The sequence below is a fragment of the Castor canadensis genome, chromosome 11 (assembly GCF_047511655.1).
Source record: "Castor canadensis chromosome 11, mCasCan1.hap1v2, whole genome shotgun sequence".
In the NCBI taxonomy this organism is placed as follows: Eukaryota; Metazoa; Chordata; class Mammalia; order Rodentia; family Castoridae; genus Castor; species Castor canadensis.
This window is the reverse complement of record NC_133396.1, coordinates 57,696,424-57,720,338: the sequence shown is the minus strand read 5'-3', so window position 1 is coordinate 57,720,338 and position 23,915 is coordinate 57,696,424. Positions and strand designations below refer to the sequence as shown.

Sequence of the window (23,915 nt, the reverse complement as noted above, 5' to 3'; positions counted from 1 at the left end):
ATGGGGCCCACATTTTTATTTTTGTGTGGATTCTTATGACAGACTTCTTGAGTATAGACAAATTGGATCTACTTATTCTATACACATTTATTCTTTTAGGCACATTTATTATTCTTTCTTAAGAACCCTTAAGAACCCTGCAGAAGCCTTACTCCACTTCTGATGGTACATTTGTGCAGTGTTTGGTGATCCCCTTGCCTGCAGACTGCTCAGTGTGCTCCATGGGAAGAAGTAACTGATGAGCAGCTCCCAGGTGCTTTCTGCAGCAACTGTTAGTGCTTGAGGGAGGCGACCTGTCCCCCACCTACACACATGTGAGCAAATACCCTTCTATGCAGAGGGCTGCAGTGCTCCACGAGGAGAGAGGTGTGGGTCTGTAAAACTGCCCCCCTGAGAAAGGACTGACTTGTGGAATGGCGACAAATTAGGATTTAGCTGGTAGCAGGTGCAAGTGATGTAAGGGTGATAGAACAGGAGAGGTGGAAGGGACTGGAAGGGGAATTCTACTCCTACTTCTCATCTGAGCTGATGCTGACTCTTCCCTCCAGGCCTGTGGCCACCCTGCCTGGAAGACAGAACCAAATAGAATGGGAGTGTTGATGAAAAGAGGAAGCACAGAAGGTTCTGTTACAGAAGAACCTATAGCTAAGAGGCTGGAGTGTGTGCTCAACCCTGAGGATGAATCTCCACCCACCTCCTCCTGGACTACCACTTCTGAACTTCCACAACACTCAATCTGCTACCTCAGTCATGTCCTCCCACCACTCCTTCCTAGATGATTCCTGTTTCTGTGACCTACTGTCCCTGTTCCTGCTAGGAAAGGCTCTCATAGCAATCACTCCATTCCAAGAGAATGATTTAACAGTGTTGGCACCTGACTAGAGTTCACTTCCATCCTTCTCACTTAGCATGGCCTTGCACTTGCCTCCCACCTTGAAGACTCTGGCTCCACTCTCCCTCCCAGCATCATCAACAGATGTCCCTCCTTCTTACACAACAGCCACATATGCCCTCAGATTCATTCCCTACCTTTCTCCCATTTCAGGAGCACAGGCTGTCTTCTGGTTTTAAAAGATAAACTCCAGTTTTACTCTTATTTAATTTCCTCCCTAATCTGTTTCTCTTTTATCTACTGTCTATTGATTTCATGCATTCTCAAATAAATTACTTTGTTCATATTTCCCCTAAGATAAGACTCCTCTAGCCTTCAAGCCTTTCAAAGTCAAAGATCCCAAAGGAATGGGGTACATACATACACACACACACACACACACACACACACACACACACACACACACACACACAGTCTGTATTTCCTCCATCCTGCAACTGCCTACTTGCCTTGCCTCTCAATTCTATTCCTGAAAGACATTTCTCTGTGGCAATGACATGCATCATGTGACCTGGAACTGCCTGACTTCCCAGCATAGCATACAACATGATTTCCAGATGAAGTATTAAGAAGATGCCTCTGTGTTGTTAGCTCACATGTGCCTATGAAGAATTCAGATGGCTAAAAAGCAGTTCTTCTTTCAATAAGGCAGTTTACAGCTTATAAGAACAATTTTTCCCCCCATGGGAGCCTAAAAAGCTAGCTTTATTTCGGGTGGGAGAAAAATGTGGCTCATAAACAGTTTCATTTTTCCTGAAAAAAAAAAAAAGGTTGCTCATTTCTTCTCCAAGGTCTGTGCAAGCCAGCTGGATTCAAAGGTATTAGCATTATGAAAAGCCCTTTTAGAAAAGCACACATGAGTTTAATTTCTTGAGATAGGCCATTTGGTGTGGAAACTGCTGACCTGTATTAGAATCACAGAATGTCAGAAGGCTCCATTTTGGTGTTTAAGTCCATGTGCTCAGGGGGCACGAATGAAAAACTGGATAGGCTGGCAAGCATGTCAACAAACAATGAGCCATGTCATTGTCAATACCCAGCAAAGAGTGCCTGAGTGAAGGGATTTCCAAGCTTTCTCTGTGAAGGACAGAGGCTCCACTTCCATTAACACTCTTACTAGAAATGCAACACGCTCAAGTCACAGTATTTGTAACTATAAAAACCATAAAGAAGAATTCTCACTTATTCAAAGAAACACACTGCTTTACTCTCTAGCCTTTTACAGATACCTTAGCTACCTTATTTTATAGATAACTGAGAGATGTGACTGTGGTTGTCACTTGTTTTACTTCAATGTCTTGAGAACTTCCTCATGCCGCTAAGTATTTCTTTTGTATCACCATGACAGATTGCTGCACAGTGGCCTGGTCGCAACATACTCTTTTCAGGTATTTAGTATTTTTCCTTTTTAAAAAAATTAGAAATAATGTTGGAATTAATTTCTTATGTACAACTAAGACAAATTCTGAGGATATATTTCTAGATGTGAAACTGCTAAGCAAGATGATATGCACTTGTTGTTTGTCACTTTTTGGAGATGTTGGTCTCACTATGTAATCCTGCTGACCCTGAAGTTCTAGTCTTGCCTCAGCCTCTCAAGTGCTGGGATTACAGTGTGAGTCACCACACCTGGCTGTTGATATACATACTTTAGAGGGATTTTATGGAGGGGATGAATATGATCCAAGTACAATATATGCATGTATTAAAATAGTATAATGAAATCCATTATTACACAAAAAAGGGGAGAGAATAAGAATAAAGGGGTGGATATGATCAAGGTACACTGGTGTATATATATGGAAATGCTACAATGAAACCCCTTTGTACTATTAATCTATGCTAAAAAACAAAGAGGGCTGGGTGTGGTAGTGCATGCCTGTAATTCCAGCTATCTCAGGAGGCAGAGATAAGAGGACTGCTGTTCAAGGCCAGCCTGGGCAAAAGTTAGTAAGACCGTGACTCAAAAACAACCAGTCCTCCTGCCTCAACCTCCCAAATGTTGGGATTACAGGTGTGTACCACCATGCCTGGACTAAAACCTTATTTTTTTATATCCACCCTTGCCCCCTTCCTTTTTCTTAGTCTGTTTGCTTTTTTTATCCTTCAAATTATTTAGCAGTTCACTTCTCTTTTGAGTGCTACTCTACCACCTGACTTGCAGAGGGAGGAGGAGGAGGAGAAAGGCTAAGCAAGCCTCTTTGGGCTTTTGTGGGCTCAGAGCCACCCCAGGGGAAAGGCCTTGGTGGAACTTTTGGGAAGGCCCTCCACACTGTGGTTCTAAGCATGGTTTGTGGACCAGCAGTTCCAGCATCATCTGGGAACTTTTAGGAATCCAGGAGGCTGCTACGGTTTGAGAAGCACTGCACACCATTACCAATGTAATGTTGGTCCCCATAGGGCCAAGCCCCATTTGCTGAACACACAGAAGCTTCTGCACTCTGCCCGTGGCTGGCTAGTGTAGGCCGCCCACTTTCAGCTGTCTTTTGATCTATGTCTGCTGACATGGTCCAGTGGAAAGAACCCTGGGCTGTGAACTAGCTCTGTACCACCAGCAGAGCTACAGAATGCCCCTTGACCTCTCTGCACATCTACTTGGACTTCATCTGTCACACAGCTGCGTGTGTTTGAACTATTAGAAGTCCTTGGGTGAGATGAAGCAAGCATTGATAGCTAACTGTTAATTCAGGTCATGGGTAATTGGGTTTGAAGTACTATGTTCATAACAATGTTTTAGTATTTTTTTTCAGTATTGTTATTGTATTCTAGTTTCCTAATGGCAGTATAACTAAGCATGATGACCAGGAATCAGCTGGTCTGGGTTCTAGTTCTGGCTCTGGTCCTAAGCAGCTGTGTAAAAGGACCTTTTTGGTCCTTAATTCCCTCAACCGTAAAGTAAGGAGTTAAAGTTTGGGGGTTCTTTCTGCAGCAAGACTAAACTCCAGTCAAACCCACTGAGGTAAAAAGACTCAATAACAAGATCATGGGAAAGGGAGATGGTCTACTTCATCTAGCTGTGTGACCTAGTGGTTTTCTTGAGCTGAACAAATTCTTTTATGATCATGTACTCACTCAAGTACATAGGTCATAGGTCATAGGTCATGCTGAGGGTTGAATAGTGACTCGTTTCAAAATGCATACACAAAACTCAATTACATTTTAAATTAGCTATCTTTTCACTGAGCATTATTGCATGGAATCTTTGTATGCCTGCCTTTTCTGCCCAAGGCTACTGTAGAAAAGAAACTAATAGACCAAGAGTGGGGGGACTTATCAGCACATTTCTAGAAATTATATTCCCCCCTTAAAATATAACATTGCTTTGTTTACTAAATACTAGTCCTTACGTAGTTCTACCAAAGTAGAATTTTCTATAGACATTTGAACAAAGAGAAATACAAGTTTTAATTTGATGTCTATTCATTGCACTTACCAAATGTAATTTAAATTACCTGACTTTTAAATAACTTCCTGGAGAAATGTGGCCTTTCTGTTTAAGTAATGTGTCAGGAGGTCTATGAAATGTTATACTAAATCAAGAAAGCTTTATATTTTAAGGAACTCTGCAGGTAATTGGTTTATACAAAAATTAATCTCATACTTCTCAGTCATTCTTCCTGAATAAATGATTTTTAAATTACAAAATAAAATTTCCTTTCTTTAAAAACAAAAGAAAACCCCAAACCTTAATCAAACCAAGACAATTTAACTTTAATTTCCTGCATAAATCCCACATTTGAGCTTTGAAATGAGTTTTTGCGAATGTCTCCACTGATAACTATTCTGAAAATGTCTCCCCAGAATCTTATTAGGCGTTTCCAATTTCTGAACAAGTCTCAAGTTATAGCTACTATAAAGTAGCAGAGGATTGATGTAAATTCAGAACTTAAAGAAAATGAAGACACAAAACCTATTTTAAAAGAAAATTAAAACTTAAAACATAACTAAGAGCAAGAAATGCAATAAGCAAGTATTTTTATTTATTATTGACTAGATTCAGGACATGGAGATGTGGTATACTAAAGCCCTTTTTTTTTTTTTTTTTTTAGGAAAGAAAAGGAAGCAGATCTGAGCTAGATGAGCTTCTGAAAATGAACTGAAAGACTCCTAGGAGGAAGATAAGAAAGATCACTCTAAGAAAGAACAGATAAACAAAACACCGAAATCAACATTACCCATTGCTGGCCTATGAGACTCGCAGGCAGGAAAAGATACTTGCATACACTCTGGGATTCCAGACAGAGGTGGTTTCCACCCTTTGATCCCATCCAGGAAAATCCGTTTCCAGCATAGTATTCCAATCTCTTAATCTATTTCTCAGAACACTTGAGGGCACGGACTCCCCACGCTGGGTCACCCCATTCTTCCTCAGCCCACAATACCCAGTGCAGGGCACATGGGAGACATACTTTTCTTTCTCCTAGTTGAGCCACATGGTTTAATTTTCTGACCCTCCTCCCAGGTTGTAATTTATAGGACTATAAAAAAAGCAGCTTTGTTCACCTACACAAAATAGAGTCAATGAATTTTAAAGAGTCTTCGCAAAGCCTTAATAAAACACAACTTATAAAAGCAAAGCTGGGACATAAAACTATCCACCCCTACCGTTTTGGAGACTACCTGAGAGCTGCGTGTGTGGCTGTCTGGAGATGTGGCGCTTCCTTCTAACTGCATTTTCTCACCTCCCCTGCAGCCTGAGGCCCAAGGACAGTGTTTGGAATCACAGTTATCTCCAGGGACCAGGCTGGCAATAGGAGGGAGTGAAGAAACCTACTTGAAATAAAAAAGCAGTGGGGACTCTGGGAACTGCTCCTCAGATCTGGCTGGCAGAGCACAGTGAGAATAAGCAAGAATGTGAAAATAAAGTGATATGAACACTTTATTTTCACATGTTGGCAAACCAATGCAAACTGTAGGCAAAGCCCAGCAGGCCTAAGAAAAACACCTTCTTTAGGACTGAGTCTGAACTCCCAGAAGAAAGTGTGGACTTGACTGTGCAGGCTGCTTCTTTGCTCTAAAATTCATTCCCCTGCCCCTCTCCAATATTTCTCTCCCTCTCATGTAAGATCAAATTCTTTCTCGTCCTCTAAGACTCACAGAGACATTGTGTAAGAGCACTTGTCTAGCATATACAGGGCCCTGGGTTTGAGTCTGAGAACAACCTAAACAATATCAAAACAACTCCAAGAACATTTTTCCTTACCCTTCTCGCCTTCCTGACCCTCCACATAGTGGTCTCTTATCTGTTCAGGGCTCCCACAGCATTTCTCAGTCCTTATGCAGACATGATCTGCTGCCGTGTTTGCATTCCCTATGCCACATTCTCTGTCCCTAAAATTGGTACCCAAATGAACTCTTACAAATCATGCAAGACAACACTGTCCTAAGGTTACCACTCCCCAGTCCAGCTGATGGGAGTAGCATTTGGCTGTGTCCAGTCTCTTCACAGTCTTCTTTAACAAGAGAGGAATCAAAGCGAGGGACACTAGACTACATGAACCTAGATTATTAGTAAGTGTCTGCTACTCTGATGTATTTTACAAGTGCCCACAGAAACGCAGCACACTGTTATTATGATACAATGGTCATCCCTTCATAGGCACGTGTACAGTAAACCTGCCTTGCACACAGATCTGTTACGTGTGGTTTTGACCAAGTGCATTTTAAAAAAATCCCACTTGTGCATGATCAGCTCAGCTGGTGTGGAGAATCTGTCAGTCGTGTTATCATCAGTTGTGTTCAAACTCTGTGCTTCCTGAGCACTCATGGCTTTTCCTCAACTGAGGCCTCCTGTGATACCAAGGGTCTCCTGTATTAGAATATCTGGACATTTTTTGATTATAAGAAAGGGACATGGATTGTATCATATGCTGGATAATGGATGGAACTGGATATCATCATGGTAAGTGAAATACACCAGTCCCCAAAGACAATTATTACATGTTTATTCTCATTTGTGGAAGTTTGGGGAGAAAAATAAAAACAAAAACAAGGTCATAAAAACAGAGGAGGGGCTTCCAGAGAGGCCAAAGGGAAAGGGAAAAGGGGTGGGGGAATAAGAGGGAGCAATGGCGGGTGAACAGGATAAAAGTACATTGAAAGGATGCATGGAAATTTCATAATGAAACTCCTTACTATGTACAACTGATATACACCAATCAAAATATTCTTATTTTCAAAAAGAGACATGGGAATTGAAAAATCCTCCATTGGTAAGACTGCTGTCAACAAATGTTCACAACTGAAGAGTGTGAGCAGAGAGTGACTTCCAGAGAATCTGTGTTCCTCTCATTCACAGTGCAGTAACTGCGCAGGGTGATCTGTACAGAGACTTTCTGTTGACTCTTCATACTATGACTCATAATTCTGAATTATTTTATTATTTTTTTTTTTTTGCAATACTGGGGTTTGAACTCAGGGCTGACACCTTGAGCCACTCCGCCAGCCCATTTTTGTGATTTTTTTTTTTTTTTTTTGAGATAGGGTCTCATGAACTATTTTCCCCAGACTGGCTTTGAACCATGATCCTCCTGATCTCTGCCTCCTAAGTACCTAGGGTTACAAGGCGTGAGCCACCGGCACCAGACAATTTTATTTCAAGGACAAATTTTCATGTCGAAACCAAATTTGTTCCCCCTGCCAGTTCAAATCATTGGTTAACATTTTTTAAAAAAGGAAATTTCTATCCTTATAAAATGTTTATGTTCTTATTACATTAGCAATATATACACACCAAGACGCTGAGCATAACAATCCTTAGACACTGTGCAGAGCTTTTGCCCGGCCCAGGTGAGCACCAGTGGCCAGACCAGCGTGAATAGGTGATGAATAATATTCACAGCTCCCCTCCAGCCCACAAATGTTTACATTTGCTTAAGTGCTTACTGGTAAAACCTTCAGTAAATTTGAAAAATGTCTCCTGTAAGTCCCTGTAATACTTAAGCTAAACCCTGCTCTTTAAGTTAATAATGCCAACTAAACAGTCCATTCATTCCATTTCTAAAACTCAACCTTCATCATTCATTGTAAAACCAGGTATTGGCTGACCTCAACTCCAAGTGTTTTAATTTATCCTCTCTAAATAACCTTTCGCTCTGCTCTTATCGTGCAATCTCTCCTGCTTACAGCCCACACCTAAACCTTCCAAGTTATGGATCATTCTCATCTGATCCATTAAGTTGGAAAAACTACTGCTGACATGTATTATTTCCCTGTCAGCATCACCAAGGTGGAAAATGGAAAATTCAAAGGAGAGGCAATCAAAATACAGATGTCTTTCAAAGTAACAAGAAAGGCCCAGTCCAGGTTTCCCTTTTACAGGAAGCGTTTGTATCCACTTGTATCTTCTTTGACCTCCCAGAGACCTTCTTGTTTGTACCAATTTACTCATTTCATTCAACACAGATTTATGGGTCGCCCTGCCCTGTCTGGTAAGCATTCTGTGCATCTGACTAATTTTTTTTTTCATCCAGATCATAAAGCTTTGTGCATTACAAAAACAAAAGTGACAGTGCTGGTAACACTGCAGATAACCAAGTTGAAAAAAAGAGGGGGAATTACTGAATCCTAAAATATTTTGGAGAAACATTTGACTTTGTCATTCTTAAGAATGACAAATTTTAATTAGGATAGACCAGGAAAAGGGTATTACTTTTAAAAACACATGTGGAAGGCACATTAGAAATTTAAGTTGGGAGACCACAAGATTGAAATTATCTGCTCCCTCTGTCTTCTCAGAAAACAAGGAAAACAGAAAAGAAAATTACAACTTTTTTTTTTCTCCTTGTGGTACTAGGATGGAACCCAGGATCTTGTGCATATAGGCAAAAGCTCTATCACTGAGCTACATCCCAAGCTGGAAAATTCCAGCTTTGAAACCGTCCTAGAGAAGAGCCTGCCAAACTGAGGAGAACGAGAAATATGCAGGCCTCCACAGAGGAGGCAAAATAGAAGACTTAGAAAATACTACATCAAAGACTGTCTTCTTGGCCAGTGACTAAGCCTATAATCCTAGCTACTCAGGAGGCAGAGATCAGGAGGATCGAGGTTTGAAGTAGCCTGGGCAAATATCTTGAAAAACCCATCACAAAAAGGGGCTGGTAGAGTGGCTCAAGGTATAGACCCCGAGTTCAAATCCCAGCACCAAAAAAAAAAAAAAAAAAAAGAGAGAGAGACTCTCTTCTCTAAATTTTGACTACAGAACGCAGAAAGAATTTGACATAAGTGTGTTTTCTGAGGGTGGGAGAAGTGGATTCTAGCTAGAAAGTTACAAAGTGCCCTGGAAGGGGCAGCCTTAGGTATCCCATCCCCACTACTAATGCTAATTGTTCCCTGCATACCTCCCCTATCCCAGGGGCCTGGACTTGGGATGAAATATCAGTCAGGTTCACACCTGGAAAATCAAATTTTCTCTCCCAAAGCCTTGGACTTGGACAAAGAACCCTGCTGGAACACCTTGGGGGCTAAGGTCGAGGTTGCCATTTTGGTGATGAGTCAATTTAAGGGAAAGAGGGATGAGAAGAGCCAATATGGAGAGAGAGAGAGAGAGAAATGAAGTACTGAGAAAAGCAGTAATGAATAGTAAGGGTGGAGCTAAACTATAACTAGGAAGTACAAGTGGGCCACTCTTTCCAGAAGAGGAGAAACAGCAGAGTAACTGTACAAAGCAGTGGATTTAATGGACTTCTGGCTAAGAGAAAAGACCAACCCATCAAAGCTAGAAGAGAAGGATCCACTGTTGGAAAAAGTCCTGGGAGGGTCTGAACTGAATAGCCTGCTTTCAGGAGAGGTGGTCTCTAGAGCCTGGAAGACCATGAGGTGGAAATGGGTTCCAGAGGTCTCCAACAACTTCCAAAAGTAGATGTCAGATACTGGTAGCTCTAATCTGCTGTGCAAAAGTACTTGGTCTTCTCCCCCAAGAGAACTGAGGTATATCTTGGAAAGAAATATTGTAGATAGATATACAACCAATTCTCCTCTTCTGAACCCCCTGCAGGCTACCTTGAAACTACTAAGTTCATTTTATTCCATCAGGAACAGCCAAGGAGACACACAGCCTTAGGTGGACAGAGTTCAACCACTTCTTGACTTTGCCTACCACTTACCAACATGTGTGGTCAGAGTACTTGAAGCCACAGATTCCTCCAGCTGGGATGTGGCCACATTCACATCTGTAGCCCTAGGGGAACAGATGTGGTGGTTTGGCTCCAAGTTCACAGGGTTGAAGTCTACGGTGAGGAGCTGATAGCAGAGGTTAAGACAGCTCCATTATGACCCACTGGAGCACTTCTTTCCAGACCTCCTCTGATGCAGATGCTAAGAGCTCTTTAGCCAAATAGCTCTTTAGCTGTGGGCTCATCCATGTGCATCTGGGATGCTTCCTGAGTGATGTGATGAATTTGAGTGGACTCAAATTCATCAGTTGCCCCAGAGCAATTAAAGACTGATAATTCTACCATAACAGTCCCAGAGATGATGTGAAAGAAAGCAGAGAGCCATGGGGTCAAGTGTTTCCACAGAAATTCTATTTGGTAAATGGAAGCTTCAGAGGATGTTTCTATTAACCACCTACAATTATTGTGAGACGACAATGGTCTGTCTATTCCCTGGAATAGACCATCAGAGTAACGAATAACTTCTGTGTCTCTGCAAGTTTTAGGATGAATTTAGCCATGTTATCTTAAGGAGAACTTTGCTTTCTACTAGGGAGGAAAACAGGAAGAGCAGTATGTTCCTAAGGAGAGTACAACAATCAATCAATTAAAAAAAAAAATATATATATATATATAAGTGATACCACAGACATAAAGGAATTGGCTCACTTTCTAACTTTCTTTTGGTGCTGGTGATGAAACACAGGGGCACACACATGCTAAGCGACACTGCCAGCCCTTGAATTTGCATTTAATAAATAAATAAATAAACAAACAAATAAATAAATAATTTGAGATGGAGTCTTGCTATGTAGCTCATGGTGGCTTCACACTCATGATCCTCCTGCCTCAGCCTCCCAGGTATTAAGATTACAGGTGAGTACACCACGCTTGGCTGGAACTGCTATTTTATATAGGCAATCAACAGATAATTAAAACTTAAGTACTTCTGTAAACTTAATACTATTCTTGGGAAGATGAAACAAATAATACTATGATTTTATAGGTTTAGGTTTTAGTCTCATAAAATTATATTTTAGCGCTAAGGTTTTTTTCTGGTTCTTTTTTCTTAGCTAAAAATAATAGTAAAGTTTATTAGGAAAGAAGTTTAGTCTAACAGGATAAAAGTGGGGCAAAATGAAAAAAAGAAAGAAACAATTCCTGCCCCCATGCAGGAAGTGGGAGTTGAGACTCAAAATGGTGCTCCCCCATCTCTTAGTCTTATACTGGAGAGCTGGAGAAACACAGATGGTCAAACATAAGAGATCTGAGATGGCAATTAAAACAGGGGTCATCCTGGCCCACCCGAATCATAGGGACAATAGGTGTGCTTTAGAGCTTCCCTCTGGTAGACATGATTGTTCTCCACCCATCCAAGGTTTCTCTGCTTCTAAAGAAAAAAATTACAGAAGATTTCTATGTTGCTTAAAATACAAAGAGTATGTTTTTACTGTGACTGGGTATTTCAAAAATAGTTGATTATCTTATCTTACTATTATTTATTTACTAACTGTATCTGATGTCACTTCCCCCATCATCTGAAACAAGACAGACAAAAGGCAGTGTGGCAAGCAGCACTGAGTCTGCAAGGAAGCTACGATAGGACCAGAGGCATCTCCACCTTCCTGGAACACAGTGGTGCTGCCACTCATTCAGTCTGTGTAGTCAGCCCTGAAGTGAACATGTATTATATTCAAAACTATCCTTCAAAATCCCTGATGTCATCCACAAAGTACAGGCAAGGTTATATCCATACAAATCTAGAAAATAACAACCATGTTTCCTAAAGTTTGAGAATTACCGAGTTAAACTAAAAGAGAGAACAAAAAACAAGGCTGCCTTTAAGGAGACTCACATGGAGAAGAGGTGGAGAACTCATTTGACTGGGCTCCTTCCCTGTGGGTTTGCTCCATTCCTTCTCAGTGATAAGCACGGAAGCCTGACTGAGCAGCAGTGCCCTTTTGTTGGGGGTGGTTGAAGGCTGACCCAACAGTAAAGCTGCAACTGCTCTAAGATTATATTCTAATGTTTCCTTTGCTTCTCCACCTTGCAGAATTTAGCACAGGTGGAGATACTTGTAGACAGTAGATGGGACCATTCCATAGAGAAGGCATAGAGCTATTCTTTCAAGAACAAGCAAAAGTAAAAAGAAGCAGAGAAAAATGAAAAGAAGTGAAGGATGGGCAGAGTTACTCTCTGGGAGACTGGAGGTCCACAGAAGAGTGGGGAGAGGTATGACAGGCAGAGTCTCATTGTTCTTATTGGCAATGTGGCTGGCTTCAATTCTGAGTAGAGCAACAGCACAACTTTAACTGTCCTGTGACTGCCCTGGTCAGGGTGTCAGTAGCTTATACTTACAATCTGTAACAAGTCTCTTTTTTCCCTCTTCTGACTCTATGGTCCACTTTCCCCAAGACTGCTGAGGGAGTCTTTCAGCCTAAATCCAGCCACAGCAGTCCCATAGTTAAAACTCACTTCTGGCTTCCCAATGCACAGGAATTCAAGCCACACTTCTTACTGTGTCCCACTTCTGACTTCCCTGTTGTTCATTTGGTGTGGCCACACTCTTCACATGGCCTGGAAAGGTCTTTGCTTCATTCCCCACCTGTTCAATGTCTACTGTGAAGGTGCACAGCCTCTTATTTTAGGTGCTCATTTCCTCTTCTCACTCACTCTTCACTCCTGGCTTTCCACTGCCTTGACAGCGAGTGTCATGTATGTTTGCCTTGATAGAAATCAGGAAACCAAGAAACATCTCTAATTTCCATTTCTGTATTTCTCCTGCCTGGTAAGTCATTTCTATTTCTATATTGCCTGCCTGCCTGCCTGCTTGTCTGTCTGTCTGTCTATCTATCTATCCATCCATCCATCATTAAGCATCAAGCTATCTGCTACATATTTGGCACTCACAAAGTAAATGTCATAAAAACGATCCTAGGTATTGGAGACAAACAGAAGACTTAATCCTTGTCTTGGAAGGACTCATGATGTATTAGAGAAAGAAGAGAACACAGAAGTGTGCAGTGCACTAAGCAATGCTGTAACAGAGACATGCATTAATGAAATTAGCGAGACAAAACCTACAGTGCCTCACTGAAGCATCCATCACTTCCTGGGGAAGTGTCGCTTAGGTATAAGTTACCCAGGCAATGAGAGGGCAAGGCTGGCACACCTGGCAGAGATAAGAGAAGCATGGCATTTTGGTGAAAGTGGAACAAGTGAAAATGAAACTGCTTGTTCCATTAAACAGCAGTGGACTGGTGGAGTAGCTCAAGCGATAAGAGCGCCTGCCTACCAAGTGTAAGGCCCTGAGTTCAAACCCCAGTGCCAAAAACAAAAACAAAAAAACCAAACCAAACAAACAAAATGTGCCATTAAACAGCAGTGTAATGTGAAAGAATGAAATGAGAACAAATGAACATAGTGTGGGATGAAGCTGCAAGACCTGGGAGGCATCAGGCCCCAAAAGGCCTGACACAGTAAAGAAACAAGAGGAAATATTTTGTTTTAAATGTGCTGGGTGAAAGGTCTTTACACAGAAACCAGTGTGATTGTTTCAGGAAGAGAGACAGAAAAAGGCTTACAGTGAAGGTAGAGAAATCAGCTGGGCTGCTTTTGGAAGAACCTGCACAGAACTGATGGTCTGAAGCCACAGCAGTAAGTGAAAGGACCCAGATTCTAGGGTAATCCAGGAGGTTGGAAAGACATGATTTGTTAAATTACCAGACAAAGGGGAAAAAAGAAAGGCTAGGATGGTTTACAGGTGTCTGGCTTTAGAATATAAATTAAGATATAGAAGAGAGAGGATAGATTGGGAGACACATAGAATGTGAGATGTCTGCAAGGCACCCCAATAGATTTTCAAAGGGTTGGGGCTCAGAAGAGCCATCAGGGCTGGAGGCATAGACAACATAGAGTGTGGTGTATGCTGAAAAGGGAGATGAGAAGGGGGTAAGGACCACCAACTTAGAAGCAGATAGAAAAGGAAGGACAGAAAGAAGAGCTTAGGCTGGGAGCAGCAGAATGGCCTATTTCTTCTATGTCCTTTGCTTCTCGGCCTCACCATGCCATTCTCTGCAGTAAGTCATCCTTGACCTCCTCAGTGTGGGTTGGATACTCTTTTTTTGTGCCTGTATATTACCTGGGGCCTGTCTCTGTGGTTATATTTAGCACACTGTACATAAGATGGTTAAATAGTCAGTACTCTGGAAGAGACAGAAGTGTGTTTTCAGTGCTTGGCTGATTACCTAGATAGAACTTGGTATCCTTTTTACATACATGTGTTACCATGTCCTCAATGTGATTTTATGAAAGGAAGACCAAGTCATTTACCTCTTTGTAATGCTACAAGTAGCACATTTATCTACACAGATAACATTTTCCATAACAGTGTCCTGAGGGTGAGAGCAGGAAGGGAGTCCATAACCTGCCACTGCCTATTTTCCATCCAGTTGTTTGTGCCCACTGACTTCATCATGATAATGGAAACTGATGATTTTCAATCTCTGAGTTCCTTTCTTTGTCAAGTATTTGTGCTTCCTCTGCCACTCCTTTGAAAGTAACTGGATTTCTTCTTTTAAACACTATTGGCTGGTAAGTATTAAAACACTTATTTAAAGCAAATTTTGAAAACAAGTTCTGTAAATGCCAACATGTCCTTACAGTTTTATACTGCTTCCCTAACAATGCCCTTTGATTTCCATGATTTTGTTGACTTCATAATGATCACTGCCACAGCTGTGTTGTGAGATGAACAGTTAGAAAACAAGACCCCACTTTACACAAGAGGAAGCAGTCTTGGGAAAGATGAATTAAATGACTCCCAAGCTCAAAGCCAGTTAGAAAACTTTTTTCATTAGCCCAGTATTACAATATGGAGGATATCTGAAGACTCCTATAAAATAAAATGTTTTAAAACTGCTGATTAACTTTTTCCAGTCACCAGGTTAACACTGGCTTACATGGAAGCTGATTTTCTAATAAAGTACATGTACCTTACATTGACCTTCATTACATGACTCTGTGCTTGCAGACTCAACTTGTAAAGTGGATTTCTGATATGTGACAAAAGGAAACTCAAAGCTCAACTCCTTGCCCATAGTAATCATTTATAGTCAGGACATTTTTTGCAAGAAATGTCCAAACAAACTAGTTGATTTTATCTTCAAGTTATAAGAAAAAGTCAATATACTAAATGCCATTTTCACAAAGGTATGTAAAGAGGTCTGTAATACAATGTATGCCAAAGATAAGCAATGGGAATTGCTACAAAATAGCCTGAAAAGTGAAAAAAGTCTGTGAGCATCATAACCATCACTGTCCTTCCCTACACAGGGCAGCAGAGAGCAATCATCCAAACTGGACAGAGGATACTATCAATGGTTCTGTTGTGACAACAGGTGGAAAAGTGGACTGTCCAGTGCAAACCCACTGAACAGAGCCCACTACAATGAGATCATGTGACAAAGCCATCACCTCTGATCCCAGTCATCAAATCTTGTACACGTGACATGCTCCTTGTCCCTCCTTTTCACTGTCCCTATTTAACCCCTCTATCTAGCTAAGCAGGTAGACATGCATCCTTGGGCTACAATGCCTGCCCAAGAGTTTGCTCCTCTCCACTTGCTTCAAGGTCAAACTGTAAAGGGCTCTCACTAGGAACTACTCTTTCCTCTTCCGTCTCTGGCCTGCACCAAGGGCTGTGTATCTGCGAAGTGCTTTCTTCCACAGAAGATGCTGAGTATTCTTTTCTAATGTCATCAGTAAGGTCCCTTCTAATTTATTAGGAACTGAGCGCAGAAGGCCAGTCTTCCTAGAGTGGTATTTTCTTCTAAGGAAAGAGACTTTTAGGGACTGATGGAGAGTGGTGAGGAATTCAAGAGTTTGGTTCTGCCACTTATTCATAATAATTGGATCCTCAGTTTCCTCATCTGAGTATTGAGGGGGAACTATGGAACTACTGTGAGAAATCTAAATAATGCATGTAACACTTATGTTCAAACACTTAGGATTCAAATGTGATTTCAACAAAACGTAGAATAAAATTTACATCTCCATCTTATTAACATGTGAATCTGATGGGTTTTCTTATTATTTTACCTTTTTCTCCACATTCTATCTTCCATAACCCTGCCCTTCATTTCTCCATTTTACCAAATTCTCTTATGATACTACTAAACTTTTTTGGATACAGAAGAAATTAAATAAGCAAAAAAAGAAAAAAACACCTCTCTTCCACATTGATTTTATAATGTGTTTGCCCCCCTTCATTCAGAGAATAAAGCAATGGGCATACACAAATGTGCCAACGGAGCCACACAGCACAAGCACAGACATCCCAGTCCTTAAAAAATCAGGTAGCCTAGGCATACATGTCTTTCCTTTCCTTAAATATGAATACATGAGGCTGGAAGAGTGGCTCAAGTTGTAAGAGCACCTGCCTAGCAAGTTCCAACCCCAGTGCTACCAAGAAAAAAAAAAAAAGCTACAAGTTTAATCAAGATTAATAATGATATTCTAGCCCCTCTCTTTTAAAGGTGGGCAGGTACTGCCAATCACAAGGCCTAAGGCCACAACACTTCCTCCTAATACACAGACAGACTGTGCTTTGATCTCACTGGACCAAGTAAGATGGGCTCCCAGCAAAATGATGGGCCTGTGTCTGCTGACCACTGTGTAGCTACTGACTACTTGCCTGACCCCTCAACATATTTCCCCTGGTTTTACAGGAGGGTATGATTCCACTGAAGAACAAAACTGGATAGGAATTCCAAGCCATCAGGAACTGTGATCTGACCAGTGGCAAGAAAAACTTTCAACTTCTGGGGTAGGCTAGAGATTGCATTCTCCCCTCAATAACAATTTTACGCAAATAAAAACACTATGACAGTTTCTAACCTTTTAACACAACACATAGCTTTTTTTATACTTCAACAAAAAGGAAGTAAAATATCAGTAAATCTGAGGTCATTGCTTATAAATATTTTCATCTGGCTCATCTGTCCTTTTTAATATAATGACACTTAAAATTCAGAAAGAAATGAAAGTGTGCCAGGTGCCGGTGGCTCATGCCTGCAATCCTAGCTACTCAGGAGGCAGTGATCAGGAGGATCATGGTTTGAAGCCAGCCTGGGCAAACAGTTCTGTGAGACCCTATCTTGAAAAAAAAAAACCTTCACAAAAAAGGGCTGTGGGGTGGCTCAAGGTGTAGGCCCTGAGTTTAAGCCCCAGTACTAAAAAAAAAAAAAAAGAAAATGAAAAAAAGAAAGAAAGAATTGAAAATCTAAGGCCAGGCACAGTGGTACATATCTATAATCCAAGCTACTTGGGAAGTAAAGGTAGGAAGCTCATTGTGTGAGGTTGGCTCAGACAAAAGTCTGAGACCCTATCTGGAAAGAAAAACATAAAACAAAAAACATAAACAAAAAACCTCCAACAAAACAAAACTAAAGCATAAAGGGTTGGGGGTGTGGCTCAAGTGGTAGCACACTTGCCTAACAAGTTCAAGGCTCTGGGTTCAAATCACTAGTACTGCCCCCCAAAAAAAGGAATTGCATGTCTAAAAGCAGCTAATATTTAAGATCACTTTCCATTGACTCACTGACTGAATCTACATTTGTTTCCTGTACTGTTTTACTTAACAGGAGTGGACTATTTGATTCACAAGCACTATCCTAGTAAATCTGAGGGCACTGCTGGAACTATGAAGAAAGGATAGACTGATTCAGAAGTCACTACCAACCACTTGGCTCTTTTCATTCTTCTAGGATTATGTGATATATATTGGATTCAAAGAAGTATTTTAAAATGCTCGTTTAGAGGTCTCCAGGAAGTAAAATGTTTAATTATTAACCATTAGTGATATTAAAATATTTATATGCCTTTTAGTTCTACTTAATTGAATTTGGTAGAAAGGAGCATAATGAAGATAGTTCTTTACTTGGCATATAACAGCCAACTTTATCTGAAAAAAAAAAAAAAAAGGTTCCAGACATAACCTTCTTCAGAGACCTTCTATGTATTTGTCTGAAAATCACTTGTATTAATGGCACATTTTCATCTTTAGTCACTACAGGTGAAACAAAGACCATGTATCAAAATTGAATTTAATTAAAGAAACCTATAACATTAGTTATTCTCCCTAGAATCCTGCAAATCTTAATCTATCTTAAGTGCTTCCTGGTACTTTTTGGCTAGCAGAGGAAAGCATTGTATATGAGACCAATTTGTCCCTTTGTGAGTGTTACTGTTATCTCCCAGCTCAAGGCCAAGGTCTGGGAAGTGCATCAGTATGAACAACGCTCTACATGTGGAAAAGAATCCCATTCATGATTGTACCTGATCTGTCCACGAACCAGAGGTCTGTTTTTTGTCCTGTTCATGTTTGAGTCAAATGGCACTTCGAAAAACTGTAAAAGAATGAAAAAGGACATAAAATATTAAATACAATATGAAACCATTCTCTTCTCCTTTAGTGTGGAAAAGGCCAAATATCACGTTCTCACTCATTTGTGGAACCTAGACCTAACATGATGATGCTGATGCTGCTAACAGGACATGAATGTACATGGGGGACTGTCCAGGGATGGGAGAATCAGTGGGAAGGAGAAGGAGAGGAGGAAAGGACACTGAAGGATGAAGAGGGTGAAGTACAATACATATACACATATGAAGACAGTGTCACAAAACCCACTGAACACTGTTTGAAAAGGGGGAGAAGAGAGGGGAAATGAGATTATAATGGAGGGGTGAACTTATTCAAGGTATACTGTGGTTATGTATGAATTATCCCAGTGAAATCCATTATATTAGCAATGTATAACAATTCAAAAATAAAATAAACAATTTTAAAAGAACTTTTTTTTTTACAATAAAACATCTTAATTTTTTTTTTTTTTTGTGGCAAGGGGACAGGGCTGCACACTTGCTAGGTAAGTGATCTACCAATGAGCCACATTTTCCAGTCTTCCACCTGAATTTTGACAGCATAAATGAGTAACTTGGCACACTTCTTGATGAAAATTCTCTAGGAGAGACAAAGTTTAAAAAATGTGCATTATTTGTCAGGAATCTGTACTTTTATCTACTTACTAAATATAGAGTGATCATCTTCAAAACCACTGTTCTCAGGTTTAAAGCAATGGTTCTGCTAGAAACAATTTCAGAATCTTTCACACTCCAAAGCCGGTGAATCAGCCCAGAACCACTGGGCTCCTGAAGCAGGAGTCAGGCAAAGGTGTTAGGCTGGTAGGTGGGCGTGTCCACAGCAGTTGGAGTTAGACTTGAGTTAACATAGCCACAATGCTGGCAGGAACAGTTCTAGCTTACACCTGTGGAGCCAGCACTACCATCAGCACTGTCTTTCACTCTCAGCACATCCCAGACTGTCACAGTCACCCACACAAAGTACAATTTTTGTTGTTTACCTATTAAAACACAAAGTCCAGGTCTGGAGGCATGACTCATGTGATAGAGCACCTGCCTAGCAAATACAAAGCCTTGAGTTCAAATCCCAGTGTCACCAGAAAGAAAAGAAAGTCCAGAGGATCACCAAAACTCATTTTTCTAAGTCTTGACAAACTGTACAATATGTTCTAAAATTTGTTATCAATGCCTCTCATTTGTTGCATTTTTTGGTACAACAGAATAGTTCAAATTCTGATAGGTTTTCTAAGAAAATCTTTTGACTAAATGGGAGGCAAATCAGCAGAAGAAACAATAATTCAATGGAAGGTCTAACTTGGTATATTCCCAGCTATGCTCCCTTGTAATCCCTGGAGTTGCTCCCAGAATAGTTTGATGGTCAAATCACATTAGTGCGGAAGGGCTCTGAGAAATACCAATGTGAAGAAATCTAATCAATGTTGCTAGCCAGTGTTTCCCAAACTTATTTGACCATGAAATCTTTCAAGAAAAACATGCTTATCAGATTTCAGAAATGTCTGGTCTGAGTATATTTGAATAATGTGAGTCACTCTTACTCATGTAAGTACTAGCTTTGTGTGTGCCCTGAGTTGTACTCAATGTGGGATCTATACAGATTATAAAAATACTAAATACTACTATAAAAAACATAGCCTAGAAATAAGCAAAGCAATAATCCATTTCACCATAAGAAAATTTTATTCTGAAATATTTGAGAAATTTAGAATTTATACATTAAGGTATCTGGTAGGTTGTTTCCCTTAATTTTCATATTAAAAACACTAACATATGTTACCTTTCCCCTTATGTTATTCTCCAAGATTGCTTTTGCTTTCAATTTTTTAATTGTGTTTAGTAACCCTAAACACAATGACATCTAACAAGCACACTTTATTTCCTTCAGTCATTTCTTTCAGGTGAGTGAGTCGTTTCATTGTAGCTCTGGGTGATTGCCATGCTAGCCCTCCACACTTGGTTTTTAATGATTATCTAGTCAGCACTCACTTAGCCAACGGCCAGGAATCTGGGATCCCAATCTTTAAGAGAAAAGCCCATGGCAACACTATCACTATTCTCACTGCAACATTAAGGGGGCACACATTATATATCATAAAACTAACAGACATTCTTTCCCTGATGGCTAACATTTATGATGGCTGGGTTATGCATATTAAGCATTTTACATATGTTGTAAAATGAAGTATGGGCTGGGCCTGTATTCAGAACATTCTAAGTACTACTGCAGCCCAAAAATGTGGCAGTAAGTCAGAGCAATAAACTAAATGTTAAATGAAATAAGCCAAGAAAGAAAAATACTGCATGCTCTCTCTTAGATATGAAGCTTAAAAAAGGTCAAACTGAATTTAGCATAGAAACTGGGGGCTGTGGGTGTATAAAAGAAGGTCGGGTGATGGGCACCAAAGACACAGCTGGATAGAAGGAGTAAGTTCTGGTGGGCTGGCTACAGTTCATAATAACCTGCTACAAATGCTGTGAAGACCTGGAAGGAAGGAGCAGGAAGGCTCCAAACATAAAGTGATAAGAGGGAGATGTTAATCGCCCAGATTTTATCAGTGCACATTGGATATGTGTGCTGAAATAGTGTACTGAACCCCATTCACAAGCACAGCTACTAAAAGTTAACAGAAGTAAATTTTAAAAAAAGAAACTAAATGTTGAGGAACCTCATGCAGTGCTCATTCTGAAGTGGCTTTTTTGAACTGGCTCTGTTTCAAGCAACTTTGGCAGTTTCTGTTTTTATCAACTGCAGAGTACTCCACTTGATGCATATAAAACCAAGCCCATACGGATGGAAATTGACATTGCTTTGTACTCTAGACAAAGCATTCTAAACATGGGTCTGCACATGTATATAGTTATTCCAACAGGATAAAGCTCTAGGATGCCCCCTCCTTTTGAAATCACTTTGGGATAAATTCATTAGGGTTTCTGATTCTATGTTCTCCCAACGCTCCTCTCTGGACTCATCAGTCAATATAATTTCCTTAGTACCTACTTATGTGCCATACAATGGGAAAAAAAAAAGGTCAGTTATAATTGGTGCTTGCTTCCAAGAAATTCACTCTCTCTTGCAGAGGTCAGCAAACCACAACTCGTGCGCCAAACACAGGCTGCACCTGTTTTGTAAGGCCCTCAATGGTGATCACATTTTTCTAATGATTGGATAAATAAATCAAGGGAAGAATTTTTGTAGCTGTGTGTTGTGATGCACACCTGTAACCCCAGCACTTGCAAGGCTGAGGCAGGAGGATCACACATTAGAACAAGACCCTGTCTCAAAACAATGAAAGAAAGAAAAAGAGAAAAAAAAGAGAAAGAAACTGTTATGACATGTGAAAATTATATGAAAGTTAAATTTCAGCATCCATAGCAAAGTTCTATTGGAACTCAAATTTCAGTGTCCATAGACAAAGTTTTATTGGAACGCAACTGCACTCATTTGTGAACTCACTGCCATGGTGCTTTCACACCACAAAAGCAGAGTTGGGTTGCTATAACAGAACCGCATGGCTCACAAAGTAGCTCTTTAAGAAAAAGTTTACCAACTCACTAGGAAGACTGAGATATTAGAACCTACTTATTTATATGTACAGAACAAGAGATATGTGCAAAGAATTACTGGAGACCAGAAAGTGGTGTGCTTTGGGCACAGCTGAGGAGGAAGGAAAGGGAAGGGGGAAAAAAATTTTTTTTTTTTTTTTGAGACAAGGTGTCACTGTGTAGCTCAAGTTGGCCCTTGAACCACAGCTCCTCCTGCCTCAGCCTCCCATGTGCTGGGTTACAGGCTTAAATTATCTTAAACCGAGTCTTAATGACTCAGTAGGGGATAAGTAAGAGAACAGGGCTGAAGAGAGGTATTTCTAGATAAAAGGGGAAGCACCAACAAAGAGCGGCATGGGCAGCAGAACTTTGATGCTGTGCTTGTGTAGTTAGAAAGGCAAAGTAGAGGTTAAGGTCTTGTAATTTCAGAGATTAGGGTTAAGTTTTAGCTTTGACACTTAGTAGCGTCAGGGCAAGCTGTATCAGTCCAGTTTCCTCATCAGTAAAACAATGAGAGCAATATGTAACTTAAAAGGCTGATGTAAGGATTAATTAAGAAATGTATATAGGGCATAATGCTGGGCATATGGAAGATACTAATGATAAGGTAACTGCTGTTACTACTTCTGTTGATGGATGGCTGGTGCTGAGGCTCAGGAAGTGGGTGAGGAACTCAATCAGGCAGAGCCCCACACCATGCTAACATACCAAGGCTCTACTGTGCATGACACATAGTCTGGATTGATCCCTATGGACGCCACTTGGAGGATCCTTTGACTGAAAAGATGGTAATGATGAGGACCTGGATAAGGCTGTGACAATGGAGAAGGATGGGAACCAGCATGTTCCTTTGCCCATAGCACAGACCCCATACCTTTTTATTCACTCTCATATTTGTAAGTGAACCCACTAATGAATGCAACCCTGATATGCTCCTGAGCTCCAATTTTGTAACATCACTTGATTGGTGGTTTTGTTTTGTTTTGTTTTTTAATTTGCATGGTTATAACACAATCACCAATGAAATATGTCCCAAATGGAACACACCATGAAGATCAGGCACTTTTCCAGAGTTCTTTATTTTTTGTTAAACGTACAGCCTTTGCTCTATAGCCTGTGTCAAAATATTTAGAACCAGCTTTGGTTTTTTTCCCCATTTACTGGCCAACTATATTCAATTCATCAAAGTCCTGATAATTTGGACTTCACAGCATCACCTGAATCTACCCTTGCTGGCACATTCTACTACTGTCACGATATGGAATCAGAATAAAAATACTTGCTCAAAAACACTTAATGATCTCACTGCTCACTCCTCACTTAGTCTTACAAGTCCAAGTTCTTTAAGTTACAGCGTTTGGAGGCCATGTGTAATCTAGCTCCATCAGTATTTCCAATCCTATCATCTTCATTTCTATCCCCTGGTCACACTTGTCATTGCCTTATGAATATGGCAAACTAAGAGAGCTAGAGACTCTGCCAGTTCCTAACTCTGAGGCTGGAGAAAATATTTTCACTGTCTGTAGCCTGAACTAACAAGAATGAGTCCTTTATCAAAATCACTGAGAAGGTTTAAAAAGACAATGTACAATGAAACATCGTAGCACATCAGGTAAAAAAGCTTCTGCTCATTTCTCACCGGTATCTATATCCATTGTTACACTGATGCTCCCCAAGTCTGCCACTTACAAATCCCACCCAGCCTTTAATACGAAGTTCAAATTCAAATACCCCAACCGAAGCCCAGATCTCTGACTTCATGCGATCCCCTTCTTTCAATCCCCATGGCACCTATATGAAACACAGAGAGGCATGTGGCTAATTTAAAAGGTAATGGATCAAATGAATAAATGTGTTTATGATTTCACATCATAGTAGTATCACTT

General features: G+C 40.4%; 1 protein-coding gene across 1 annotated transcript in view; it reads right to left on the bottom strand.

The window, feature by feature from the left end:
• The window catches only part of Cox10 (cytochrome c oxidase assembly factor heme A:farnesyltransferase COX10), a 130,984-nt gene that overhangs the window by 17,339 nt on the left and 89,730 nt on the right, over window positions 1-23,915 (bottom strand). The window contains exon 5 of the mRNA XM_074046867.1: window positions 18,382-18,452. Within this exon, the coding sequence (XP_073902968.1) occupies window positions 18,382-18,452 (71 nt within the window). The remainder of the gene's footprint in view (window positions 1-18,381; window positions 18,453-23,915) is intronic.